At 50.0% G+C, this 25,631-nt stretch overlaps 1 protein-coding gene across 1 annotated transcript; it reads right to left on the bottom strand.

Annotated features, from left to right (window-relative positions):
- Positions 1-876: 876 nt before the first annotated feature.
- NPPC (natriuretic peptide C) lies at positions 877-20,718 on the bottom strand. The gene is made up of 3 exons (XM_086944958.1): positions 20,375-20,718; positions 10,382-10,655; positions 877-1,357 (listed from the first exon to the last, which is right to left on the bottom strand). The coding sequence occupies exons 1-2, from the start codon at positions 20,468-20,470 to the stop codon at positions 10,401-10,403; spliced, it is 351 nt and encodes a 116-aa protein (XP_086801084.1). The 5' UTR covers positions 20,471-20,718; the 3' UTR covers positions 877-1,357; positions 10,382-10,400.
- Between the last annotated feature and the right edge of the window lie 4,913 nt (positions 20,719-25,631).

Raw genomic sequence — 25,631 nt, 5'->3', positions numbered from 1 at the left:
TGGTTGAGTTAGGTTTAGGGGGTTGGGTTACAGTAATTAAATGTGAAAGTTATGGTGTCAGGGGTGGTGTTACAGTGGTGTCAGAAAGGTCATGGGGTGAAGTCCTGGAGATATCACCAGAAAATGGCAAAACCTGCCTGGTGTAAGGGAAAAGTTAGTTTAGGGTTAAAGAGGAAGTAACAATGAGGTTTTAGGTAAAAGGCATGCGTATGTTGACGTACTGTTCATAAATGTAATAAAAAGATTCCACTTTTCTTTTTTTTACTTCTACCTATTTGTATTCTTTGTAGGCATACATGGTATCCACAACTTTTATGTCACTTTTTTATGTCAACTTTTTTTATCTAGTTTTTTTCATTCAGAACTTTTCACATACCATTCTTATGCCCAAGCCATGCCTATTTTAGGTAGAATTAACTTAACGCAGCAAGCAAAATATATCTAAAGTCCTCACGATTCCTGTGCCTATCTGGCTGCCAAGCTGAGCATCTTCAGTGGCTCTGGACACACCTGCAGCCAGGACATCATCATACTGGAAAGAACAAAGTTCAAAAGAGCGAAAACAAGGGCACTGGCTTCTCCGTCAATGTACTGGGGATCTGGAAATATATCTTCATATCCATCAGGCTCCTATGCGGGGAAAGAGCGTAAGACAATCTACTTTAAGGAATACTACATCATGATGAAGTAACACCCTACTTCCACTCTTAGAATCCAACTACCACTCCACTCACTCGTTGACTGTATTTCTCCGGAGCTCAGCGGCCTTCCGACAAAGTTTGGGCTATGCAAGTACCACTTCAAACATACATCCCTCGATTATTCACATATCCCACCCGCCTTCATCGCTCCTTCAAATAAATAACGACATTACAATTTGCAGATGGAATGACTTTTTTTTAAAACATATTCAAACTATTCAGGACAAAATGGTACAATGTTTGACCCCGTTCATTTTAGATACATAAATAAAATTTTTATAAATATCTCTTTTTTATAAACAATATAAATAGCTTTACAACATAAATACGGAACGCACGACATGAATTTACAACAGCACTGGTATACAGCTGGCTTTGTCAGTCTCTGACACACTGGCCCCCGCCATCTTGTGAGTGTGTGAATAGAACTTTGTCCTCATTGGGCGGCTAGTGGACGGAAGGGACCAATCAGAACAGCAGGCGATGCGACTCCTCGTACCGGCAAATGAAAGAGCTACAAATGACAAAAACAAGATGGCCGCCTTTGACTTCCGCTTGGCATTTCCTGTGATGGAGTTCGGCGCGAGGTTCGGGTGCCTGAAGGGGGCGGTGATGGCCCAAGGTTGTCTTTAGAAAACCGTTGTCAGTTGATAGAGCTGCATAAAGTAAAAAAAGATCACACGTTACATCACAGGTGCATAAATTCATATTGCATCATTAAAATGTGCATCACCCCTTACTAGGCATGCCACCTTTCCCAGAGAAAAATGTGTTTACAGGGTACAATTCTGCAACGGTCCGGACATGATACTTAATAGAACTTTTTAAAAATTGTCTGTATTTATTTTTTAGCATTGTCCTTCTGTTTTTGTTTACTTTAATTATCAGTCAGAGATCATTAGGCAGCTGCAGAACACTGTTTAAGGTGCTTTGTTCTTTAATTTGCTTTTTTTTAAAGTATGTACTAATATGGGGGGTAATACAGGCTTAAAGGGGTTTTCCTAATCGTTCTACCTGCCAGGATATTAAAATAAAGGTAATACGGCTGAAAAAAATTACCAGCAACCCTACCCCTCACTCCTAACTCCCATCAAATAGCATATTTTTCCATTCTTTAGTAACACAGACCAGGAAAAATATTTTACGAATCCGATCCAATATATACGGTTGAGTACTATGCAGCCACCGCAGTCCCAAAGGGTGAACCTGGCAGGGCCCTGAGTTCTGGTCAGTGGAGGCCTGGTTTGTATAGCCCCCTGCCCACCACATCTGTGCGCGCATGGATGCAGTAATGAATATGCAGAAGCCAACCCCACACTTTTCTACATATGAATTTAGTTCAATGGAAGCAAAGCAAGACTACAACACCCAGAATACATTGGGGTATCACACAACATTCCAGTGCTGGAAACAGCAGCAGGGACTCCCTACTCCACAGACTTGAGTTTATTTCTCTGTAGAAATGTTACCATATTGCTACAGGTTTGCACATAGTTTTACACCGATTTACACAGCCTCAGGTTATGAAAGACTAAGTTGTTCCAGATGGAGCAATGGTTAAGTGAAAGTAATGGTCGTGTTGAAGTAAGAGGCTGAATTAATGGGCAGGTTGAAGTAAGAGGCTGAATTAATGGGCAGGTTGAAGTTAGAGACTGAATTAATGGGCAGGTTGAAGTAAGAGACTGAATTAATGGGCAGGTTGAAGTAAGGGTCAAGTTAAATTAATGGTCATGTTGATTTAATGGTCATGTTAAAAGTAACAGGTGGATGTAATGATCAAGTTTGGGTAAAGATCTGGTTGATGTAATGGTTAAATTGATGCCGTGGACATGTTGAAGTGTGGTGCAGGTCGAAGTAATGGGAAAGTCGATGTAATGGCCAGGTTGAAGAAATGGTTGTGTTAAATTAAAGGTCAGGTCGACTTAATGGTCATGTTACAATGATGGTCAGCTTAATGCAATGGTAAGATTGATGTACTGGGTAGGCTGATCTAATGCTCATGATGATGTCATAGTCAGGTAATGGTAATGATGATTTAGGGGATGGTCTAAATAAACGTCACGTCAAACTAATGGTCAAGTGGATGTAATGATTAGGTTGGAGTAATGATCTGGTTGATGCAACAGTTAAGCTGACGTAGCGCTCATGTTGAAGTTTTGGGTGGTTGAAGTAATGGTAACATTAATGCAATAGTGCTGTTGAGGTATGGGTCAGTTGGATGTGATGGTCCGGTCAGGTCAGAACAGTGGTCAGTTGAAGTACTGATCTAGTTGATGTATTGGTAATGATCATGTTGAATTATTGGTCAGGGTAAAGCAAAGTTGATGTAATGATCAGGTCGCTATAATGGTCAGGTGTAAGTATTGGCCACATGGATGTAGTGGGAAGGTTGAATTATTGGTCATTGTCAGATTACAGTAATGGTCGTGTTGAAATACTGGTCAGGTTGAAGTAATGGTCAGATCAAAATCACAGCTATGTTGAATCGTGATGAAGTCAATGTTTTTGTCAAGTCAAAGTCATTTTCAGCCAAATTAATGTTCGGGGTGACGTATTGGTCAGCGCAAGCTAAAGGACAAGTTGATGTGATGATTATGCTATAGTACGGGTTAAGTTGATGTAATGGCCAGGTTGATGTAAAGTAATGGTTATGTTGAAGTAAGGGTTAGGTTGAATCAATAGTCATGTCGCTGTAATGATCATGTTGAAGTTTTAGGCAGGTCGATGTAATGTCAGGTCGAAACTATAGACTGTGGAAGTAGGGTCGACATAGTGATACACCTTCCCAACAGCTTCCCCCGCACCCTCCCACCTCTAGAGGCGGGCTCTCACACCTCCCCCCTGCAGGAAGGGGCTCTCTCTGGAACCGCTGCTCGCGCCAATAATCCTTATAAAGTGAGGTATTCGCAGAAAGACGAGTGCACATTTTTATAGCGCAGACAAGACTTTTTTATAACACTTTTCTTGGAAACGAGGAGTTATGGATCAGAGAAATGGTAAAATAATATATATTTATAGGTCCAAGGATGAGGCTCTCTGCCAAATGAGCAATAACTGCTGTTAACATTTGCTTTTTTAAATTCCTATACAGCTTCTGAACACACAGGCCGCCTCCCAGAACACTTCGGGGTATCTGTGCTGAACATCTGCGGGGGGAGGGGGGCCACCCTGCAGGGGGAAAGGGCACCGCTCATCCGTGCCACCGTCGGGAAGCTCTAAAGGCTGAGAGGTGGGGGCACACTTAAAGAGCTTGTGGCCTCTCTCCGAGAGATTCTCGAAAGCCCTATATTGTCTCCCGGAGCCTCAGGCAGCGGGAGCCGCGTGCAAGGAGGCGTTTCTGGGGCATCTGGTTTAGTTTAAACCGCTTCGGTTGTCGTGCTTATCTTAGGGGGCACCGAAGCGCTGACACTGCGAGGCGCTACACCCGGGAGGGATGGCGCTACTGGAAGAGAAAACGAGCCTAGGGACCCAGGAGAGGTGCGGCTACAGTGCATGCCAGGCTCACGTGCCATGATGTCTGCCACACTGGCCTCACGTGCCAGTCTCACATGCATGATGTTTGCCACACTGGCATCACGTGCCAGGATCACGTGGCATGAGGTCTGCCACATTGGCATCACATGCCAGGCTCCCCTACATGATATCTGCCACACTGGCATTATATTCCAGGCTCACGTGCATGATATATGCCACACTGGCAAAACATGCCAAGCTCACATGCATGATGTCTTTCACACTGGTATCACATGCTAGGCTCACATACATGATGTCTGCCACACTGGCATCACAGGCCAAGCTCACATACATGATATCTGGCACACTGGCATCACATGCCAGACTCATATGCATGACATACGCTACACTGGCATTACATGCCTGGCTCACTTCCTCGATATCTGCCACACTGGCATCACACGCCAGGCTCACATGCATGCCATCTGCTAGACTGGCATCACATGCCAGGATCACATACATATTATCAGCCACATTGGCATCACACGCCAGGCTCACATGCATTACTTCTGCTACACTTGCAAAGTCACTTGATCACGTGCCAGGCTGACCTGCGGGGTATCTAAGCAGGCTGGCAGGGACAATGAAAGACATGTGAGGGTCAAACCCCGGAGAGCTGCCACACTGGCCGCAAGTTCTGGCTGGCAGCTACGCGAAGCCCTGGCACAGCTGCTCACCCACAAACGTCTGATCCCCCTACTTCCTATCACGAGCCCGGGCTCCCCTTGGTACAGCGGCGGCCGGTACCCACCTCTGGGCATCTTTTGTGGGGTACCAGGCACACATGGCGCTGGGCTGGCCTGGGAGCTGGCAAGGCCTGGTGTCACTGAGAGAGCTGCCCGCAGCAAGCGACCTTTCAAGGGCCTCGAGCCCTTCTTTCATTTTTTTTTATTAAGGGGGGTCCCCGGGGGGTCTTCACAAGAGCAAATAAACCCATTGGTGCAGCAGGGGCAGTGGCACCGGGGCCCCAGAGCCCCGAGGGGCCCTTTGAACTCGGATAATTGCTGAATTTAAATACCTCAACAGCAGTCAATTGGACCATTTTCCCGGCCTGCCCTGGGGCTCGTGGCATCCATGCCACGAAGCTGTTTGCGAGCGTCTATAGAAATCAAAACTCTGACGGTCCGGCAGAGCATTGTGGTACTTGTAGTCTTGCTCTTCTATTAACACTCCATGAATACGAGTGTCAGGGTGCAGAGGGAGCTCAGGGTGAGATACCTCAGTGGGTTGAGGACTCAAGGGAAACTTCGGTATCTAAACTGCAAACCACAGGCAGAAGCCAAAGGTTGTACGGAGCGGCCTTTCGTCATTCATCTGATGTTAAAAGGAGTTCCGTTGTACAACACTAAAACGTCATTTAAATTCTAGACACTTCAGACTGCTGACGCATTCCTCATAAACGTGAGTATATTATTGTTAATCTGCGATGTGCCAGTACAGACATTAATATTTTGCCTGCAAAGAGCATAATCCAAAATATTGCAAGTTCTTTCAAGTGAGTCGTCAACATGTTTTACAGGGAAAAAATGTGTCACCGTCCACACAAGGAATACTGAAAACGTGAATGTCTTCCAAAAAGCAAAACGAAAAGAAAGAACCCGCTCACTTGAAAATTTACCGAAGACATAACGGAACAAAAAATCTTGAAACATCGAGAAGTCTGTCCTTTTAATTTTTGGTGAGGGTTCGATATACGATTTGTCATGAGCTGAACGCAGTAGCAGACATCTTTTGTTTGAAACGTCCAGGACGAAAGTTTTACTCTGGCAAGAGCAACTTTTCCTTTCATCCTACCAAGATTGATAACACAAGTACAACCATGTCGGGCGGTGATTTAAGTTCAAATACACATTGGCTTTTTGGTGCGTGATGGAACGAACGCACAGCAAAGCACGATCATAAGTGCAGTGACTCAATGTGGACAGCAGGGGTCACCATTGTAAAACGCATGAGCAGATTTCACACTGAGGGATGCTACCGAGCTATAAATAGCTAGGATACTGAAATATCTGTGCTCTGAACGCTCTAAATTTTAAAGATAAGGAAAGGAACGGGAGTCCTGGGAGGTAGAATGATTTACTGAGGATCACACAGTGTGTTCTAGTGGACCTGCCAGGAGAGCCTAGAACTGCTAGTTCCACGGGCAGGCACTTCTCGACGTATCCAACCCGAGCTGGCAGGCTCCGTAATTCACCAGTGTGTGGAAATGACGTCCTTAACTGCTTTTTCAGTATTGCAGATTAAATTACTCAATAGGTAGTCAGTGGGTTAATGCACCCGCTGCAAAGAACTGAGTGCAAGCTGTAAATGCTTGATTTTCTCAGCTTTTAAGATTATTTTGGTATTTATCAACTAAACTTTTCATACTTTAGGCCGCAATGTCATCATCCGCACCAAAAATAGTGCAGTTCCATTGGAGGGCACGTGGGGCAATGTTTGCATTTTAAATAGTTTTTTGTACTTTGCTTGTGGGATGCCCCTTCAGCTCCCCATACACGGCTTCTGGCTACTCATGTGTGCATACATAGTTCATTATTTAATGCTGGCTAAAACCATTGCAAAATGGCTACTCGTTAGTCAGCATACATGCACACGTGTGCCCACATGCATGTCGCTCATATCATAAATTGTGTTGTCCTGTTTTACTAAAAGCCTTTGAAGATAGCTAACCATGTGTCCACATGGGAGTGTCTAAGTGCATACGCATAGGCGACTGCCTTAGAATGTGGGTGCAAAATTGTACTACAAAACCCATTTCAAGATGGCCGCCTTTACGTACAAATGCAAGCGCACGCCTGCACCCAGGCGGGAGGCTAGCTTAAAATTATTAGGCACATGCATCAAAGCTTTTTACGATCGCAAACGGTGCGATTCGCAAAATCGGCCGTTTGCATCAAGGCCCTCTCAATTTGAGCATTCGCAATTAATTGTGAGTTCTTAAATTGCGATTGCATTTAAGGAATCGCATTTTGCGATTCCTTACATGCAATGCAAGAGCCACTTTGAAGTAGCGATTTCGCTACTAGGGGTCGCAAATTACCATGAAGTTGAACTTCATGGTAATTTGTAAAAACTTTGAAAAATGCACTAAAGACATTTTTCAACGTTGTAGGTTACACACACACATGTCCTTGGGATATGTGTGTGCCCAACATTTGTGCACAGATCAATTTCAGGGGTGCAACAGGGTGTCCTTTTGACACCCTGGCACCCTTGAAGTTGCATGCGCAATTCGCAAATATCAATTGGTACTCGCAAATTGCGCATGCAATTTCCAATTCATTCCTATGGGCCTGTAGGCCCATAGGAATGAATGGGAAGCCATTCCTTATTTGTGAATCACAATTTACGACTCGCAAATAAGGAATGTGTAGGATCCGCTATTTTTATAGCGATTCCTACATGCATAGGCTTTTGCGAGTCCTTAATTGCGATTCCTTAATAATCGCAATTAAGGACTCGCAAAATCCTAGCTTGATGCATGTGCCTGTATATGTTTGGAACTTTTTCCAAAACAACTCCTAGATGACGTACGTGCAGACGAACTCTGCAGTATATAAGATGAAAGAAAATCTAGTCAATGCTATGAAAATGGTTAATATCCTTATAACTGTCTTTTTTAATTAATGTTACTGCAGCAGTGTACCTCAAGATGTGATGCCCTTGTGCGCACTTTGCATCTTTATGCTGTATTGTATTGTAACTGCATTTAAATAGCGCTTACTACCTCTGACTAGGCGTCGAAGCGCTTTTATATGAGTTCACATAAATCCCTGTTCAGGACCCAATGACAATAGACATGGAGCCTGTATCTCATATTGAGGTTAATAATATGGACTGCGCATAAATCGACTGTACAGTACCGACTACCAACATAACATCAAGGTAAGCATACAAATCGAAGTATAGTATTATTATGCTTTAGCCCCCCCATAGTTTATTATCATTTAGCATTATCAATAAATTTAGACCAGTGAGCTTACAACAAACCTAGGTGAACCCCATGATTGACATCTTTCATTCCAGATTGATAATTTTGCCACAAAAATACTCAACATTAACATTCTCATATAATGGATTGTTCACTTCAAATTCTGTTCTACAACATTAAATGTTCCAATATTTAATCTATTTGTTCATATAGTTTTATTTCAATCACAGCTCCTTCTTCATACTCTATCCATATTTCCCCTTTTTTCCCTGTTTCTTGGGGTATCCTCTATTTTAAATTTTGCGAATGCAAGTATTTGCTATTTGTTCAAACCCCCTCTTCATTTCGAGATATTAGGTGCCATCAGATTTCTCATATTTTGAGTAAAGCTCTCTTCCCCAAGGGTAAGTCGCAATCGGATACAAATCTTTTTCACTTATGCACAGTCCTCATCTTCGAAAGAGTGAAGTAATGCCGCTTAGGGAGCAGATTCTATCGGGCGTCCCCATGGCCTGCAGTATATTGTCCCAATTTCTGTCCAGAAGGGACATATGTTTCTCACATTTACTATTCTTACCTCCACATCTACTGACCTTGATAATATGTTGGTAAGCTATATTGTAGAGTCTGTATAAAAGTTCAGATCAATACTAAAGTGCCACTATTGTGTTAAAGACCGAGGCGGAGCAGTTTTGGAACAGCCTATATACGAACACCATGGGGCAGACGTACAACAAAATGTCGGAGCGCAGAGTTGCACCAAATTTGACAGCATGTGCCGTATTTACTACCTCTGTGTTTTCCCTAGAGCTGGTGCTATAATTAGCTGCCTAGCGCCAACACTTGCGTTGCAGGGAATGATTGTTTATGTGCAGGCAAGTGTCCTTAAAATTGAACACTTATAGGTGGCACTCTGCCAACCAAGATGGGGTCAAGGGTTCTTGCATGTTGGATGTTATTAGAATCCATGTTTATGAAATGTTATCCTATGGTGAGAATCCTGTATGTAGGGATATACACACCAGGGTGCATCATTTATTCATATGAAAATGATGTGTACTTCTTGGGAGCTATCCAATCAAGTACATGTGATAAACCGCGAAAACCAATCAATCACGACCATAGGGATTTACCTTGGGAGCTGTCCAATCATCTGAGGGATACACCTTGGGAATCGCCCAATCATATAACTGATCAATCATGTAAATACGACAAACCTTGAAAACTGTCCAATCACATAACATGTTCAGTCTCCAGCACCATCCCATCATGTACACAAGGAACCATCCAATCACATATTCAGCATGTTCCTTCCAAAGTCCAATCAAGTGCAGAGGGAAGACAGTGGGACTCGTCCAATAAATAAGCACTGGAGCTTTCCAATCATGTTCAGAGGGATAAACTTTGGAAAACTGTCACATACTTAGAGATAAGTAGGAGACCTGTCCAATCAGATACAGACACAATCATTGAGGTTGTCTTGTACAGAGTCATGTATACAAGACACACACAGCCTTTCTGAGCTGCTACACTTCAGAGAGAGGTACCCCTTTAATAAGAGGTCAGACTTCCGCTGAAGGCCCCAAAGTTTGGGGTTATCGGCCTCTCCTGGTCCCGCCTGTAGATAGCTGCCTCCTCCATGTGGACAGGTTCTGCCTGTCCACCCTTTCATGCCCAGGCCATGTAGCGCCCAGAGTCCATGGCGAGACGCGTTCTATTCCAGACGCCACAACTCAGATGCCCAACTTATATCCAGAAATATTCACCCACACTAGCCCGGGTAACCCCCGCCTCCCGGACTCTTTCACAGCCCTCGGATGGGCATGGCTTTCTCGTCTATTGGCGAACAGGCTGTGGGTGAGGTTGGCAGAAAAACACCTGCTGGGGGCACTGGTGGCACAGTCCGGGGCAGCTGGCGCTCACCGGAAGCAGACTGCTTGCTCAGTCTGCGCTGGGGTGTGACTGCTTGTCCTCAGCAGGGCACCCCGCCATAGGCAGCTGCGCCCTGATGGCACTTGGCAATCACCAGCCAAGAGGTCCCTGTGGATGGGGCAGTTTCAAAAGCTTCTCTGCAAAGACAAGGTGCCAAGTGACTGTGAAATACACGTGCCCATGGCCTGGGCAGAGAAGGGAAGAACTGCCTACTGATGCATGCATTTGCTGCTGCGCTCCGGCAAACACCTGCTGAAATTAAGCACTGTCCGATATATGCAGGGAACAAAGGCAGATAACTTACCAGCGCAGGGGGCAGGGTCCTAGCAGCCGAGCCCACTCATCGACCCTATTCGGTCCAGCTTGAGTCCGAAGCAGCCACTGGACTGCCCCAACTTGGGTTTGGACTTTTGGGAGTTCCGGGATTTCCGGAGCCCGGCAGTTGAGGCGCGGTTGTCCTTGCGGAGTTCTCGCAGCAGTTGGGTCCGCGACTTGGTCTCCCTGGCCCCCCGGTCCGGCGCAATCTCCCTGGATGCCAGGTACTCGGACAGTTCGTCACCCATCAGAGTTCGCAGGGCCTGGTGGAGAGAGAGAGAGAGAGAGGGGCGTGAATGGGGTGAGCAGAGGGGGCAGACACACAGGACACAAGAGCTCTGACACACAGCAGAGCACAGACACAGGCGGGCACACCCAGGCCACTGTGGACCAGTGCCCAGGCATGGGTGGGCACACAAACAGTCAGCAGAACCCAGACACAGGCAAGCCCACCCAGGCCACTGTGGACCAGTGCCCAGGCATGGGTGGGCACACAAACACTCAGCAGAACCCAGACACAGGCGAGTCCACCCAGGCCATTGTGAACCAGTGCCCAGGCACGGGTGGGCACACAAACACTCATCAGAACCCAGACACAGGCGAGCCCACTCAGGCCACTGTGGACCAGAGCCCAGGCATGGGTGGGCACACAAACACTCATCAGAACCCAGACACAGGCGAGCCCACTCAGGCCACTGTGGACCAGTGCCCAGGCATGGGTGGGCACACAAACACTCAGCAGAACCCAGACACAGGCGAGTCCACCCAGGCCATTGTGAACCAGTGCCCAGGCACGGGTGGGCACACAAACACTCAGCAGAACCCAGACACAGGCGAGCCCACCCAGGCCACTGCGGACCAGTGCCCAGGCATGGGTGGGCACACAAACACTCAGTAGAACACAGACACAGGCGAGTCCACCCAGGCCACTGTGGGCCAGTGCCCAGGCATGGGTGGGCACACAAACACTCAGCAGAACCCAGATACAGGCGAGCCCACCCAGGCCACTGTGGACCAGTGCCCAGGCATGGGTGGGCACACAAACACTCAGTAGAACACAGACACAGGCGAGTCCACCCAGGCCACTGTGGGCCAGTGCCCAGGCATGGGTGGGCACACAAACACTCAACAGAACCCAGACACAGGCGAGCCCACCCAGGCCACTGCGGACCAGTGCACAGGCACGGGTGGGCACACAAACACTCAGTAGAACCCAGACACAGGCGAGCCCACCCAGGCCACTGCGGACCAGTGCCCAGGCACGGGTGGGCACACAAACACTCAGTAGAACAGAGAGAGAGAGAGAAAACGTTGTTTATTTAGACCATAGTCTTTTAAACACAATAGTAACCCAAGTAACAGTGACAATATAAATTCTATAGCAAATAAGTTACTAATAAAACACATTTGTAAAAACTGGCATCCTCATGCAATCATAAATCATTATACACAGTTTGTAAATACACCTAAAACTATTAAAAACTCACATTAATGGGAAAGGCCTGAGATACATTAAAATCAACACCCCTCCTTTAATTTCTCCCTTTCGAAATCTGTTATGGCTTTCAGATATTTTCCCACAGCGATGGCACTGTCAAGAGATGGCATTTCCGTAAGTAGACAGGCCGCCTGGGCACGAAAGCCCATCTAGTGTTTTAAAAATAAGGGATATAAAAGCAATATTTCCGTATAGCTAAAACCAAGGTGCAATCGAGCAATATGTGCAAAATGTCATTTCTTGTCCCTAGCCCACATTTACAAATGCCATCTGTCTGAATCAAGGCTGGTTTCATTTTTTTCTTCCATCATCCAAGGATTAATGCCAACTCGGACCCTTAAAATGTCATGCCGTAGCCCTTGATTAGAACACAGACACAGGCGAGCCCATCCAGGCCACTGTGAACCAGTGCCCAGGCATGGGTGGGCACACAGAACTTGTAGGGGTCGGTGCCCAGTCGTGGGGGGGGAGGGGGGGGCACGAGAACCAGCAGAGAGAGAAAGGGGGGATGGTGAAGAGAGAGAGAGGCCTGACACTCAGTAGAACACAGACACAGGCGAGCCCACCCAGGCCACTGTGAACCAGTGCCCAGGCATGGGTGGGCACACAGAACTTGTAGGGGTCGGTGCCCAGTCGTGGGGGGGGGGGGGCACGAGAACCAGCAGTGAGAGAAAGGGGGGAGGGGTGAAGAGAGAGGCTTGACACTCAGTAGAACCCAGACACAGGCGAGCCCACCCAGGCCACTGCGGACCAGTGCCCAGGCATGGGTGGGCACACAAACACTCAGCAGAACCCAACCACAGGCGAGCCCACCCAGGCCACTGCGGACCAGTGCCCAGGCATGGGTGGGCACACAGAACAGTAGGGGTCGGTGTCCAGTCGTGGGGGGCCTCACGAGGACCAGCAGAGAGAGAAAAGGGAGGGGAGAGAGGTGAATGTGGTGAAGAGAGAGGCCTGGCACTCAGTGGAACAGAGACACAGGCGAGCCCACCCAGACCACTGCGGACCAGTGCCCAGGCATGGGTGGGCACACAGAACAGTAGGGGTCGGTGTCCAGTCGTGGGGGGCCTCACGAGGACCAGCAGAGAGAGAAAAGGGAGGGGAGAGAGGTGAATGTGGTGAAGAGAGAGGCCTGGCATTCAGTGGAACAGAGACACAGGCGAGCCCACCCAGACCACTGCGGACCCGTGCCAAGGCATAGGTGGGCACGCAGACCAGTGGTAAAAGGCGCACACACCCGTGCACGAACAGAGGAATCCCCAGCACCCATGTCTGTCTCTTTCTCTTTCACTGAGGCTGGAGCCAGTTCACAGCAGAGTGTGGGTTTGCACAGAGACACCTGTACAGCTCAGTCCAGGCGATTGATTAGGAACCCAACCCCTCCCCAGGGCCGGGCAGGGCCAACCCGCGAAATGCACCTTTCTCCGCACGGTTTGTACTGTGAGATGCCAGGCTTTTCGTCCCCGAACTCTGTTCTCCAACCATGGACTTTCCTTTCGCAACCTCTCATGCCCCTGTACTGCCTTACAGCCGGGACCACCAAGATTGCAAACCCACGGACTTCAACATAAAGTTTTGCACGGATGAAAAACCGGAGCAAATCTATTTTACGACAGAATGATTGGATAATGGATTGTGTATAAAACGCAGTCCCCATTAACTCGAACCATATCTTCAAATTATCACTCCGATTCGTAACAATAAAGGTTTTATAGCGCTTACTGCCGCTCTTGTAGCTTTGTAGCGCTGTAGATAACAAAATTCACTATTGTCCTGGTCAAAGGCAGGCATCACGCAGTGTGACTTGCACAGGTTTAGAATCCGTCCTGAGTCTGCCAGGGGCCACGAAGCCTCCGGCGCATGCACCCACCGAGCTATACGTTGGGTCACTCGTTGCTGTCCACTGCGCTGGTGCTGACTGGGAAGGCTGCCAGACGCCCCGTGGGGCCAGTGGTGGCCGCAGGCACGTCATGCGATGCTTGCACTAACCGTGGGAACAGCTGGGGCTGTGAGTCACTTCTGGGGGCCTGGACGGGGGGCTCTCTCGGCGCTATAACTCTAAGAGCCTCTAAGTCCTGCGATACTCAGCGAAGCCTGTTTGAGTGCTGTGCGGCGTCCGAAGGGTTGTTCTCGCAGCTGGTAGGTGCACGGCCATCTGATACTTTTTTTATGTATGCATTAAATGAATTAAACATCTGTCAATTTCGGGTATCGCAGACCGCGGGGTCCCCCTAGATTAATCTTCCACGCCGCCCCTGGCGAACGGTGCCCTGGGCAAAGGCCCACGCCACTTTACGGTAGGTGGGGTAAGTGAAAAGAAGGGGCGCATGGGAATCCGAGAGAGGGGCTCCTCCTAAAGGGTCTCCGCTCAGGGCTGGGAACGGGCCGAGCTTCCCAGGGCCCTGCACCTGCGGCCGTCTCAGCTGCCGTGTGACCCCTGGCTGACCCCGGGCCTGGGCACGGTCAGCACCGGGAGGGTGGAGTGCTAAGAGCGGCCTGCAGCCGTGCCAGCGGCCCGCTCACGTCACCGCCACAGCACTCTGGCCTGCCAGCCCGAGCAGCACACAGCAGCCCCCACCCTCCTGAGCAAATCCAGCCTGCTGCACCTGAGTGGAAATGCACCTGCTGCTGTGCTGTATGTATGAGTGCGGCTGCACCCGCCCCGGTGCTGTATGTATGAGTGAGTGCAGCTTCATTTCAACCGGTGCTGTATGTATGAGTGCAGCTGCACCTGCCCTGGTGCTGTATGTATGAGTGCAGCTGCACCTGCCCTGGTGCTGTATGTATGAGTGCAGCTGCACCTGCCCCAGTGCTGTATGTCTGAGTGCAGCTGCACCTGCCCTGGTGCTGTATGTATGAGTGCAGCTGCACCTGCTGCTGTGCTGTATGTCTGAGTGCAGCTGCACCTGCCCCGGTGCTGTATGTATGAGTGCGGCTGCACCTGCCCCGGTGTTGCATGTCTGAGTGCAGCTGCACCTGCCCCGGTGCTGTATGTATGAGTGCAGCTGCACCTGCCCTGGTGCTGTATGTATGAGTGCGGCTGCACCTGCCCCGGTGTTGCATGTCTGAGTGCAGCTGCACCTGCCCCAGTGCTGTATGTCTGAGTGCAGCTGCACCTGCCCTGGTGCTGTATGTATGAGTGCAGCTGCACCTGCTGCTGTGCTGTATGTCTGAGTGCAGCTGCACCTGCCCCGGTGCTGTATGTATGAGTGCGGCTGCACCTGCCCCGGTGTTGCATGTCTGAGTGCAGCTGCACCTGCCCCGGTGCTGTATGTATGAGTGCAGCTGCACCTGCCCCGGTGCTGTATGTATGAGTGCAGCTGCACCTGCCCCGGTGCTGTATGTATGAGTGCAGCTGCACCTGCCCTGGCGCTGTGTGTATGAGTGCAGCTGCACCTGCCCCGGTGCTGTATGTATGAGTGCAGCTGCACCTGCCCTGGCGCTGTATGTATGAGTGCAGCTGCACCTGCCCCGGTGCTGTATGTATGAGTGCAGCTGCACCTGCCCCGGTGCTGTATGTATGAGTGCAGCTGCACCAGCCCTGGCGCTGTATGTATGAGTGCAGCTGCACCTGCCCTGGCACTGTATGTATGAGTGCAGCTGCACCTGCCCCGGTGCTGTATGTATGAGTGCAGCTGCACCTGCCCTGGCGCTGTAGATGTAGATGTGTTTCGATTTATATAGCGCACTTTAACCCAGGGGCCTCAAGGCGCTTGCTTAGGGAACCCGTCCTGGTATTCCCCTGTGAGATACCCCGGCCGGGTATCCACAAGGTGAAAGCCAGGCATCCCGCCGCGAGGGGCCGTAGTGGAGATTAAGCAAGCTATTGCCCAGAGTCGCAGAGTGTGACCCCGTGAGTCGAGTAGGCACCAGAGCGAGAATTGTCGACTCCGTGGAATTTTTGAGCCCGAGTCCCGCCGAGGCGGGGAATCGAACCCTGGTCCACGGCCGATTTCAGCTTCTGGGTCTGCCGCCTCCAACCACTGAGCCACGCTTCTCCACGCTGTATGTATGAGTGCAGCTGCACCTGCCCTGGCGCTGTATGTATGAGTGCAGCTGCACCTGCCCCGGTGCTGTATGTATGAGTGCAGCTGCACCTGTCCCGGTGCTGTATGTATGAGTGCAGCTGCTCCTCCTGCCCCAGTGCTGTATGTATGACTCTTGCTGCACCTGCCCCGGTGCTGTATGTCTGAGTGAGTGCGGCTGCACCTGCCCCGGTGCTGTATGTATGAGTGCAGCTGCACCTGCCCCGGCGCTGTATGTATGAGTGAGTGCGGCTGCACCTGCCCCGGTGCTGTATGTATGAGTGCAGCTGCACCTGCCCCAGTGCTGTATGTCTGAGTGCAGCTGCACCTGCCCCGGCGCTGTATGTATGAGTGAGTGCGGCTGCACCTGCCCCGGCGCTGTATGTATGAGTGAGTGCAGCTGCACCTGCCCTGGTGCTGTATGTATGAGTGCAGCTTCACCTGCCCTGGTGCTGTATGTCTGAGTGCAGCTGCCCCTGTGCTGTATGTATGAGTGCAGCTGCCCCTGCCCCTGTGCTGTATGTATGAGTGCAGCTGCACCTGCTGGGCCAAAGACGGTTGTGATGCCAGAAACCGGTCCCCGGAAGCTTGTTTCCTTCCCAGTATAAGAATTGGCTTGGTAGTTTGGTCTGCCCTGTTCCCATGATGCACTGGGCCAGGGACAGACTAATTTGGATGTAGCCAGGTTCTGAGCTGGGATGGTGCAGTGAGCTAAATAATGGTGATGGATTAAGCCCTGATCTGTTGACTGGGTAGGAGTGTTCTGCTTAATTCAGACACTCTGTCCATCACCACCCCCTTTTCTGAATCGTATGTATGAGTGCAGCTGCTCCTCCTGCCCCGGTGCTGTATGTATGAGTGCGGCTGCACCTGCCCCGGTGCTGTATGTATGAGTGCAGCTGCACCTGCCCCGGTGCTGTATGTATGAGTGAGTGCGGCTGCACCTGCCCCGGTGCTGTATGTATGAGTGAGTGCGGCTGCACCTGCCCCGGTGCTGTATGTATGAGTGCAGCTGCACCTGCCCCGGTGCTGTATGTATGAGTGAGTGCGGCTGCACCTGCCCCGGTGCTGTATGTATGAGTGAGTGCGGCTGCACCTGCCCCGGTGCTGTATGTATGAGTGAGTGCAGCTGCACCTGCCCCGGTGCTGTACAGATAACTCGTGATGCCCGTTTGCAGGCGCCTGCTTTAACAGACTTTCCCCAGGGAGATGGGGGGGAAGCACGACCCCCCTCTCGCCTCCACTTCCTACCCCGGGAGGAGCTCTCTCTCCGGAGCCGCTCTCGTTGCCAGGGCTCCTGCGGGCGCCAGAGTGCGCTGCCCCGGCCCCTCTGGCAGACACTGTCACTCCTGAAAGAGTCCCTAGAACGAGGTGCTGTGGCGTCTCCAGGTTCACCTCCCATCACCCCCCCCCCCCCCGCCCCCCCGCCCCCAGAGACGACCCCCTCTCCTCCCGGAGCCGCACCGTGGCCTGCGCCCTCCACTGACTCCGCATTTCCTCCATCACTGCTTTCACTTTCCAAGATCACAAGCGAGGCAGAGGAGACGCCGCGGCGGAGTTCCGTCCTCAAAGCTCGCTCTGCGGTGCGCTCCCTCTCCCGCCGCCCCGGCCCCGCCAGCCCACCCTGAGTTCCCTCCGCAGAGTTCACTTCCCGCCTCGGTGTCCAGCTTGCGGAGGTCGCCCCTCTGTGCTCGCGTCTCTAGCAAAGGAGTCTCATCCGCTGAGCGCCCCCTGCCCCCCCCCCCCCTTGCAACCCCGACCCTCCAAGCTCCCATTTCAGGCTCTCTCCACCAGGGAAGTCTTCTCGGCTGAGCGTCGCCCCCTGGAGAGTTCTCCTCGGTGAGTTTTCAGCACCGAGTTCCATTTCCCGTCCTTTCTCTCTGCGCTCCTGTAGTTCCCTCCACTTTCCTCCTCCTGCAGATCTGCACTCCATGCCCAGAAGAGTTCCCTCCTGTCATCTCCTGCAGACCTCTACTCCATGCCCAGAAGAGTTCCCTCCTCTCATCTCCTGCACATCCCCACTCTATGCCCAGAAGAGTTCCCTCCTCTCATCTCCTGCAGAGCTGCACTCCATGCACAGAAGAGTTCCCTCCTCTCATCTCCTGCAGAGCTGCACTCCATGCACAGAAGAGTTTCCTCCTCTCATCTCCTGCACATCCCCACTCTATGCCCAGAAGAGTTCCCTCCTCTCATCTCCTGCACATCCCCACTCCATGCCCAGAAGAGTTCCCTCCTCTCATCTCCTGCAGAGCTGCACTCCATGCCCAGAAGAGTTCCCCCCTCTCATCTCCTGCAGAGCTGCACTCCATGCACAGAAGAGTTTCCTCCTCTCATCTCCTGCAGAGCTGCACTCCATGCACAGAAGAGTTCCCTCCTCTCATCTCCTGCAGAGCTGCACTCCATGCACAGAAGAGTTCCCTCCTCTCATCTCCTGCACACCCCCACTCTATGCCCAGAAGAGTTCCCTCCTCTCATCTCCTGCAGATCCCATCTCCATACCCAGAAGAGTTCCCTCCTCTCATCTCCTGCACATCCCCACTCTATGCCCAGAAGAGTTCCCTCCTCTCATCTCCTGCAGATCCCATCTCCATACCCAGAAGAGTTCCCTCCTCTCATCTCCTGCACATCCCCACTCTATGCCCAGAAGAGTTCCCTCCTCTCATCTCCTGCACATCCCCACTCTATGCCCAGAAGAGTTCCCTCCTCTCATCTCCTGCACATCGCCACTCTATGCCCAGAAGAGTTCCCTCCTCTCATCTCCTGCACATCCCCACTCTATGCCCAGAAGAGTTCCCTCCTCTCATCTCCTGCACATCCCCACTCTATGCCCAGAAGAGTTCCCTCCTCTCATCTCCTGCACATCCCCACTCCATGCCCAGAAGAGTTCCCTCCTCTCATCTCCTGCACATCCCCACTCTATGCCCAGAAGAGTTCCCTCCTCTCATCTCCTGCACATCCCCACTCTATGCCCAGAAGAGTTCCCTCCTCTCATCTCCTGCAGAGCTGCACTCCATGCACAGAAGAGTTCCCTCCTCTCATCTCCTGCACATCCCCACTCCATGCCCAGAAGAGTTCCCTCCTCCTGCAGATCTTCCTCCAGCTCCAACTCATCCCCTCGGACGCGAACCTTCTCCCGAGCTCCCCCGCGAGCGCCCCTTCCTTGCACCCATGTCAGCCTCTCTGGTCACCCAGAGGTGTGTCCTACTCTTTGCACGGGGATCACGACCGCAGCACGTGCATCAATGTGGGGTTTTAAACTCCCCTACCAAGGGCACCAGAAACCCCCACGCTCCCTCCGCGGTACATCTCATGCATCCGCAGGCTACCGTTTTTTTTGGGGGGGGGGGGGGGGGGGTCACCCCTTCACAAGTCAGACAACTCCCACATGCACCTGCCCTGCACCCACCCTCCTGCCCCTAACTCCAACAATGCGCCCCCCATCAATATCTGACCTCAAAATTTAAACCATTTCAAAAACCTTAGTTTGCAGCGCTAGGACACCAGAACGGGGAGTGGGCGCTACATAGAAAGTTGCCTAGCTATAACCGGCTCTAGCCTAGCCATCGCCTGGTAACTTTCTTTTAAACATGCATAAATAAATGTCGCTCAAGATTGCATTTGATCTGTCATTTTGGGGAACTAAGGTACGAGGAGATGGAGTAGTGTTGCCCAGGGTCACACGTGAAGCTCAACTATGAGAGCCGAGATCATAACTCAGGTGTTTGATTCGACCGCACACAATTCACCCACTGTAAACACAAACAAGCGGGTCCGAGAACTCCCACGCACCCATACACATGCAACTGTCGTTATTATGTCTCTAAGCACTCTGGGGTTTATTTACAGGCCTCTTGCGCCACTTTTACGTCATTTTTAACATGTGAAAAATGACGCAAAAGAGGCGCAAGGGACTTGTAAATAAGCCCCTTTCAGTTTTGGAAGACACGAGAATTTGGTCACACAGATAACGCGATTTGGCCAAGATCACATAGCTTTGACGACAATTGAGAAGCTGGGATCCTGCCACGCGCCTCTTCTTTCCACCGCTCGTGAATTACCAGTGGCCGACATAAAGCATTATTATCGACCTTTTATATAGCGCCTGTGTTTAATCATCTGTTTCTAAGCTCACCCACTTTCAGCAGATCGGAATTAAGGGTCGTAAAATGAGGTAATAATATGAATTCTCCCTTGTTCAAGATTCAACGACAAAACCCAAAAAATACACCAGAGAATGCAATCTAGAAACGTGCAGGGTTCACAATATAAACCCTCCCTAAATCAATTCAAACTTTTCAAATGTCCTGCCTCGCCCAAGATCACACTGTTCTGGCCGAGCGGGGACGCCGTGATTTGAACTCAGGTGAGGTCTCCCGCTACCAGCCTGAATCATCATGACCCCCGCGTTGCATGAGGCGAGCATGTGCACACGATCACACACAGCAGCACACGGGCTTACCCTCTGCTGGGACTGGGACAGTGGCTTCCCCTCGGACTCCAAACACAGCAGCGCCGTCAGCAAGAGTCCCCAAGCCGCAAAGTGTGAAGCGTGCATCCTGGGTCTGCAGCTGCTAGGCAGTGCTGGGAAGCAGCAGGCGGGCAGCGACACCAAAAAAAAAGAACACGGATAAAAAAAAAAAGAGGCACTAGAATAAAGTGTGCAAAAATAAATAAATAAAGCGGATCCGCCGGTCGACAGCGGGAGAGACACGAAAGTTGCAGCAGAAACCCTGCTCTTGCACGAGCCGTCCCTTCTTCCTGGCTTCCACGCCTTTTCCTCTCTCCCTGCTGGTTCAAGACTTCTGCCGGAGAGAGCGCCCCAGCCATTCATTTTATAAGCCAGCCTTGGTGATGTCACCGTAAACAATTAATTCCCTCCCAGCCCCCCTCTTTCTTCCTCCTTCAGCTGAAATAATTCACTTTTGTGTTAGCCCCTCCTTCTGGAAATTGACAGATAAGAACACAGGTGGAGCGTGCAAGGTCTAGAAGTTTTTGTTCTTTCACACCAGAAAAAAAATTACACATTAATTGTGACCCTCTCAATACCCGAGCAACTGCCGGCCGCTGTTCTATCTGTGGATGGGGGCGGCTCATGGGGCGGGCAGGGGTCCTCGGCGCATCACGGAGCTTCAGGGTAAGTTACTTTATCAAAGAAAAAGTTTCTCAGAAGGTGCAATTTCTGTGAAAAAATGTGAGATCATTTTTTTTACACAATTGTGTCGGCCATTTCGTGAACCCCTCCCCCTTGCCTCTAAAAGACACCTGCTCCCTCTCCCCCTTCCACCTCCTCCGGGCATGGGATTTAAATCTCAAATTCTCCCAAAAAGCGTGATGTGAAAACCTGTCATATTCCGGGAGGGTCTGTTTTCTGTATTAAGAAGACATGCTAGAGTCAGGGACTGCGGAGTAGAAAAGAAATTCGAGAAAACGTACTGGTTTTTTTTATGACAAACTCTTTCTTCCATGCTGGAAACATCACATTTTCAAACCAAAAGAGCACGCTTACGTCCGTCATCAGTACAGCACAAACCCATGCGGACCTGCGTCTAGGCGCTGTAAGTCATGTATGTAGGATTATAGGTAGCACTATTCAGCTGAACGGTACTCCTATTATCAACCTGGAATGGATGAAAGGCTGAGTCGCCTCCCCTGGTAACTCATACTGTGCTCTACAGGGTATGCACAGATGTGCGCAGCAGGAGCTTGAACCCCGTGATCTATTTCACTGGCATTAGGGTATGTGACATGGAGTGCTCGCTGATATCGGCAGCTGGTGAATGGCATTTTCAGAGTGTTCATCAGGGTACAGAGCACCTGAGCAGGTTGTGCATTCACCCGCCGAGCCACCTTGCTGTGACAGCACCCCGTAACTTGCAGGACATGCCTAGAGTTGTGCAGGGAGTGGTATGTTAACGCGTCCAGCTCTCTTGCTGTGTCTGGAGCACACAACCTGTAGCATGTACGCTCTCTGCAGCAGGCGCAATTACCTGCAGGACTATGTCCTTGCGTTTAGACCAGCCATTGTCAAGTTGCACACAAGACCCTGCAGCAGGCAGTGCATTAGCCCGATGAGTTATAATACCGATATGGGAAACTAGCAGTCCGGGCTACTAGCCGTGTTCGAAACCCTTGGACTGCAGTATGCCTGGAAACGACCGCGGCAGGTGCATTAACCCCACGAGCGGTTCAATCATGCCCACAGACCAGGACTTATCAATGGACCTAAATGGAGTGTCGTCAGAGGGGTTGGGGACCAGTGGCGTGCGTGTGCATTTACCCACTGAGAGTCCTCAGTGGTCTGGTCCCCCCGCCCCCCTCATGTGTTCGGACCAGGGCATTGCTTCTCACTCTTACCCCACAGGGGGTAAAATCCTCAGGGCTCTTTCGGATTCTTCGGCGGAGCTTACTTTATTCCCAGTTCTGTTTTTATGTAAAGCTTTGGCCGGAATTTACACAGTTTCTTAAGGACAAGCAAGCTGAGGCAAAGAAGAGAATGTGATCTGCCCACAATCACACATCGGAAATAGGGAAGCGGGGATTAGAATTTAGGATTCCTCCTATTCGACCAGCTAAAATATTGGATGCAAAAACTCTCTTCTGCTGTATAACCTTTAAACAGTCCAGCAAAATGTGCAACACACCGCATTTAAGGGCAGATTTACAAGCCCCTAGCGCCACTTTTGCGTCACTTTTACATGGGCGCAAGGGGCTTGTGAATCTGCCCCTTAGTATTTAGACCACCAGTGCAGTTGCCTCCTGATTGGACCATTTAACATTTAACACATAATTTATCTGACAGGGGTTGATTCAAACTCTTCTCAATAATTCACTTCTTAACAAACAACTGATTTTGTGATGTAAACACATACATAGATCTCTCTTTATTCCACCAAGATTTTAACATAAATTGAACCAATTTTTTCCCACTTAAATAATGATAGTCAAGTTCATAGGACAGTTCTTTACCTATCAACTTTAATGCACTCTTTCAGATTTCATTTTTTATGTTCTGCTGGGGTGGCAGAGTGGGCTAAAGAACGGTGATGGATTAAACCCAGATCTTTTGACTGGGTGTGAGTGTTTGATTGGTTCAGATGCTCCGTCCATCACCACCCCCTTTTGTACCACTTTTGGCCGCCATAAGTGTGGCAAGGTATGCTCAGACTTGAGTCCCTTGCTCACTTCGCCACTGGATTCAAGCAAGCCGGGCTGAAGACGGCTGGAATGCGAGAAACCGGTCCACGGAAGCTTGTTTCCGGTCCAGGGAAGACATGGCTTGGCAGTTCGGGCTGGACTGTTCCCATGAGGCACAGGGTCAGACTGATTTGCATATAGCCATGTCTGAACTGGGGTGGCAGAGTGGGCTAAAGAACGGTGATGGATTAAACCCAGATCTTTTGACTGGGTGTGAGTGTTTGATTGGTTCAGATGCTCCGTCCATCACCACCCCCTTTTGTACCACTTTTGGCCGCCATAAGTGTGGCAAGGTATGCTCAGACGTGAGTCCCTTGCTCACTTCGCCACTGGATTCAAGCAAGCCGGGCTGAAGACGGCTGGAATGCGAGAAACCGGTCCTCGGAAGCTTGTTTCCGGTCCAGGGAAGACATAGCTTGGCAGTTCGGGCTGGACTGTTCCCATGAGGCACAGGGTCAGACTGATTTGCATATAGCCATGTCTGAACTGGGGTGGCAGAGTGGGCTAAAGAACGGTGATGGATTAAACCCAGATCTTTTGACTGGGTGTGAGTGTTTGATTGGTTCAGATGCTCCGTCCATCACCACCCCCTTTTGTACCACTTTTGGCCGCCATAAGTGTGGCAAGGTATGCTCAGACGTGAGTCCCTTGCTCACTTCGCCACTGGATTCAAGCAAGCCGGGCTGAAGACGGCTGAAATGCGAGAAACCGGTCCTCGGAAGCTTGTTTCCGGTCCAGGGAAGACATGGCTTGGCAGTTCGGGCTGGACTGTTCCCATGAGGCACAGGGTCAGACTGATTTGCATATAGCCATGTCTGAACTGGGGTGGCAGAGTGGGCTAAAGAACGGTGATGGATTAAACCCAGATCTTTTGACTGGGTGTGAGTGTTTGATTGATTCAGATGCTCCGTCCATCACCACCCCATTTTGTACCGCTTTTGGCCACCATAAGTGTGGCAGGGTATGCTAAGACGTCAGTCCCTTGTCACTTTGCCACTGGATTCAAGCAAGCCGGGCTGAAGACGGCTGGAATGCCAGAAACCGGTCCTCGGAAGCTTGTTTCCGGTCCAGGGAAGGCATGGCTTGGCAGTTCGGGCTGGACTGTTCCCATGAGGCACAGGGTCAGACTGATTTGCATATAGCCATGTCTGAACTGGGGTGGCAGAGTGGGCTAAAGAACGGTGATGGATTAAACCCAGATCTTTGACTGGGTGTAAGTGTTTGATTGATTCAGATGCTCCTTTTGTACCGCTTTTGGCCGCCATAAGTGTGGCAGGGTATGCTCCCCCCTACTAATATATATAGCAGCTCGGCTCCTTATTGCAATTGCTGGGGGACCATTGCTACATAGTCTTTCAAAACAGGTCTATATGACATTTTTCTAAAGTCCCTATTGAATTTTTTCAGGCCGCTCAGCTCACAAGGCCACTGCCCTGATCTTCTGCACCTCAAAATGTTTTTTTTTTCATTTCAGGGACCTCTCAAACTAGACCCCAAGATACTAATATTCGTTAACGAAGCCAAGCTTCTCAGGGCCTCGATGGCATCTAAATTTACCCTTTGTCTTCCCAAAACAAAGCATCCTGGATTTATCCATATGTACCACTCATTTTGTAAACCTACAGTATTCTCTAAACATGTCTAGTTTCCTTTGTAGACCTATTTCTGTTTGATCGAATATCACCAGGTCTTCTGCAAACAGGAAGCATGCCACATGTTTACCATTTATTCTGGGGCTAAATCCTTTGGCAGGCGCTAGGACCGCAGGCAGATCAATAACAAATAGACAGAAGAGTAAGGAAGCTAGTACGCAACCCTACCTAAGTTCATTGTTAAGTTGTAATTTTTGTGTTAAGGTCCCCTTTGTCTCTATAATGACTGGGCCCAGTTGCTCCTGTGTCGCTCCTGAATCTGCCTTCAAAGGTCTTTTGAAATGTCATGTTTTTACCAGATCAAAAGCTGCGCGGAAGTCTACGTAACAGCAGAATAACTCCCCCCTCTGCCCGACAGACGTACGCGCAATGGACCAGAGCGCAAAGCAACGGTCAATAGTAGAATGGAGTTCATTGAAACCCCCATGTTCTGGGGGCACTATATGATTCGAGTCAGCCCACTCCTTTAACATTCCCAAGATTATTTTTGCAAATATTTTTTTCTGCCACTTCTAAAAGGTTAATCAGCCTATAATTTTTTCGGAGTTTTTATATCTCCCTTTTTGTGGATAGGCCTGATAATTGCGCCTCTCCAGTTTTCCAGGATATTCCCTGTTTCCAAAATCTCAGTAAACAACTTATACCATAGCTCCGCCTACCACTCCGGGCGGGTTCTTATAACTATTGCAGACATGTTACTGGGTCCGGCCGTGCGAGTCAGGGTTAAACTTGCAATAATACTTCTAATGTTACATAGTAAGACTTTAGACCTCAATTCCTCATCCACTTTCTCCCAGGGAATTGCTTGTCTCCTTAATAACTCCTTTTTTTCTCCATATATCTCCTCCAGATAGTCCACCCAAGCCTCTT

Source organism: Lissotriton vulgaris, chromosome 11 (assembly GCF_964263255.1).
Source record: "Lissotriton vulgaris chromosome 11, aLisVul1.2, whole genome shotgun sequence".
Lineage (NCBI taxonomy): Eukaryota > Metazoa > Chordata > Amphibia > Caudata > Salamandridae > Lissotriton > Lissotriton vulgaris.
This window is presented reverse-complemented; position numbering and strand designations above follow the sequence as displayed.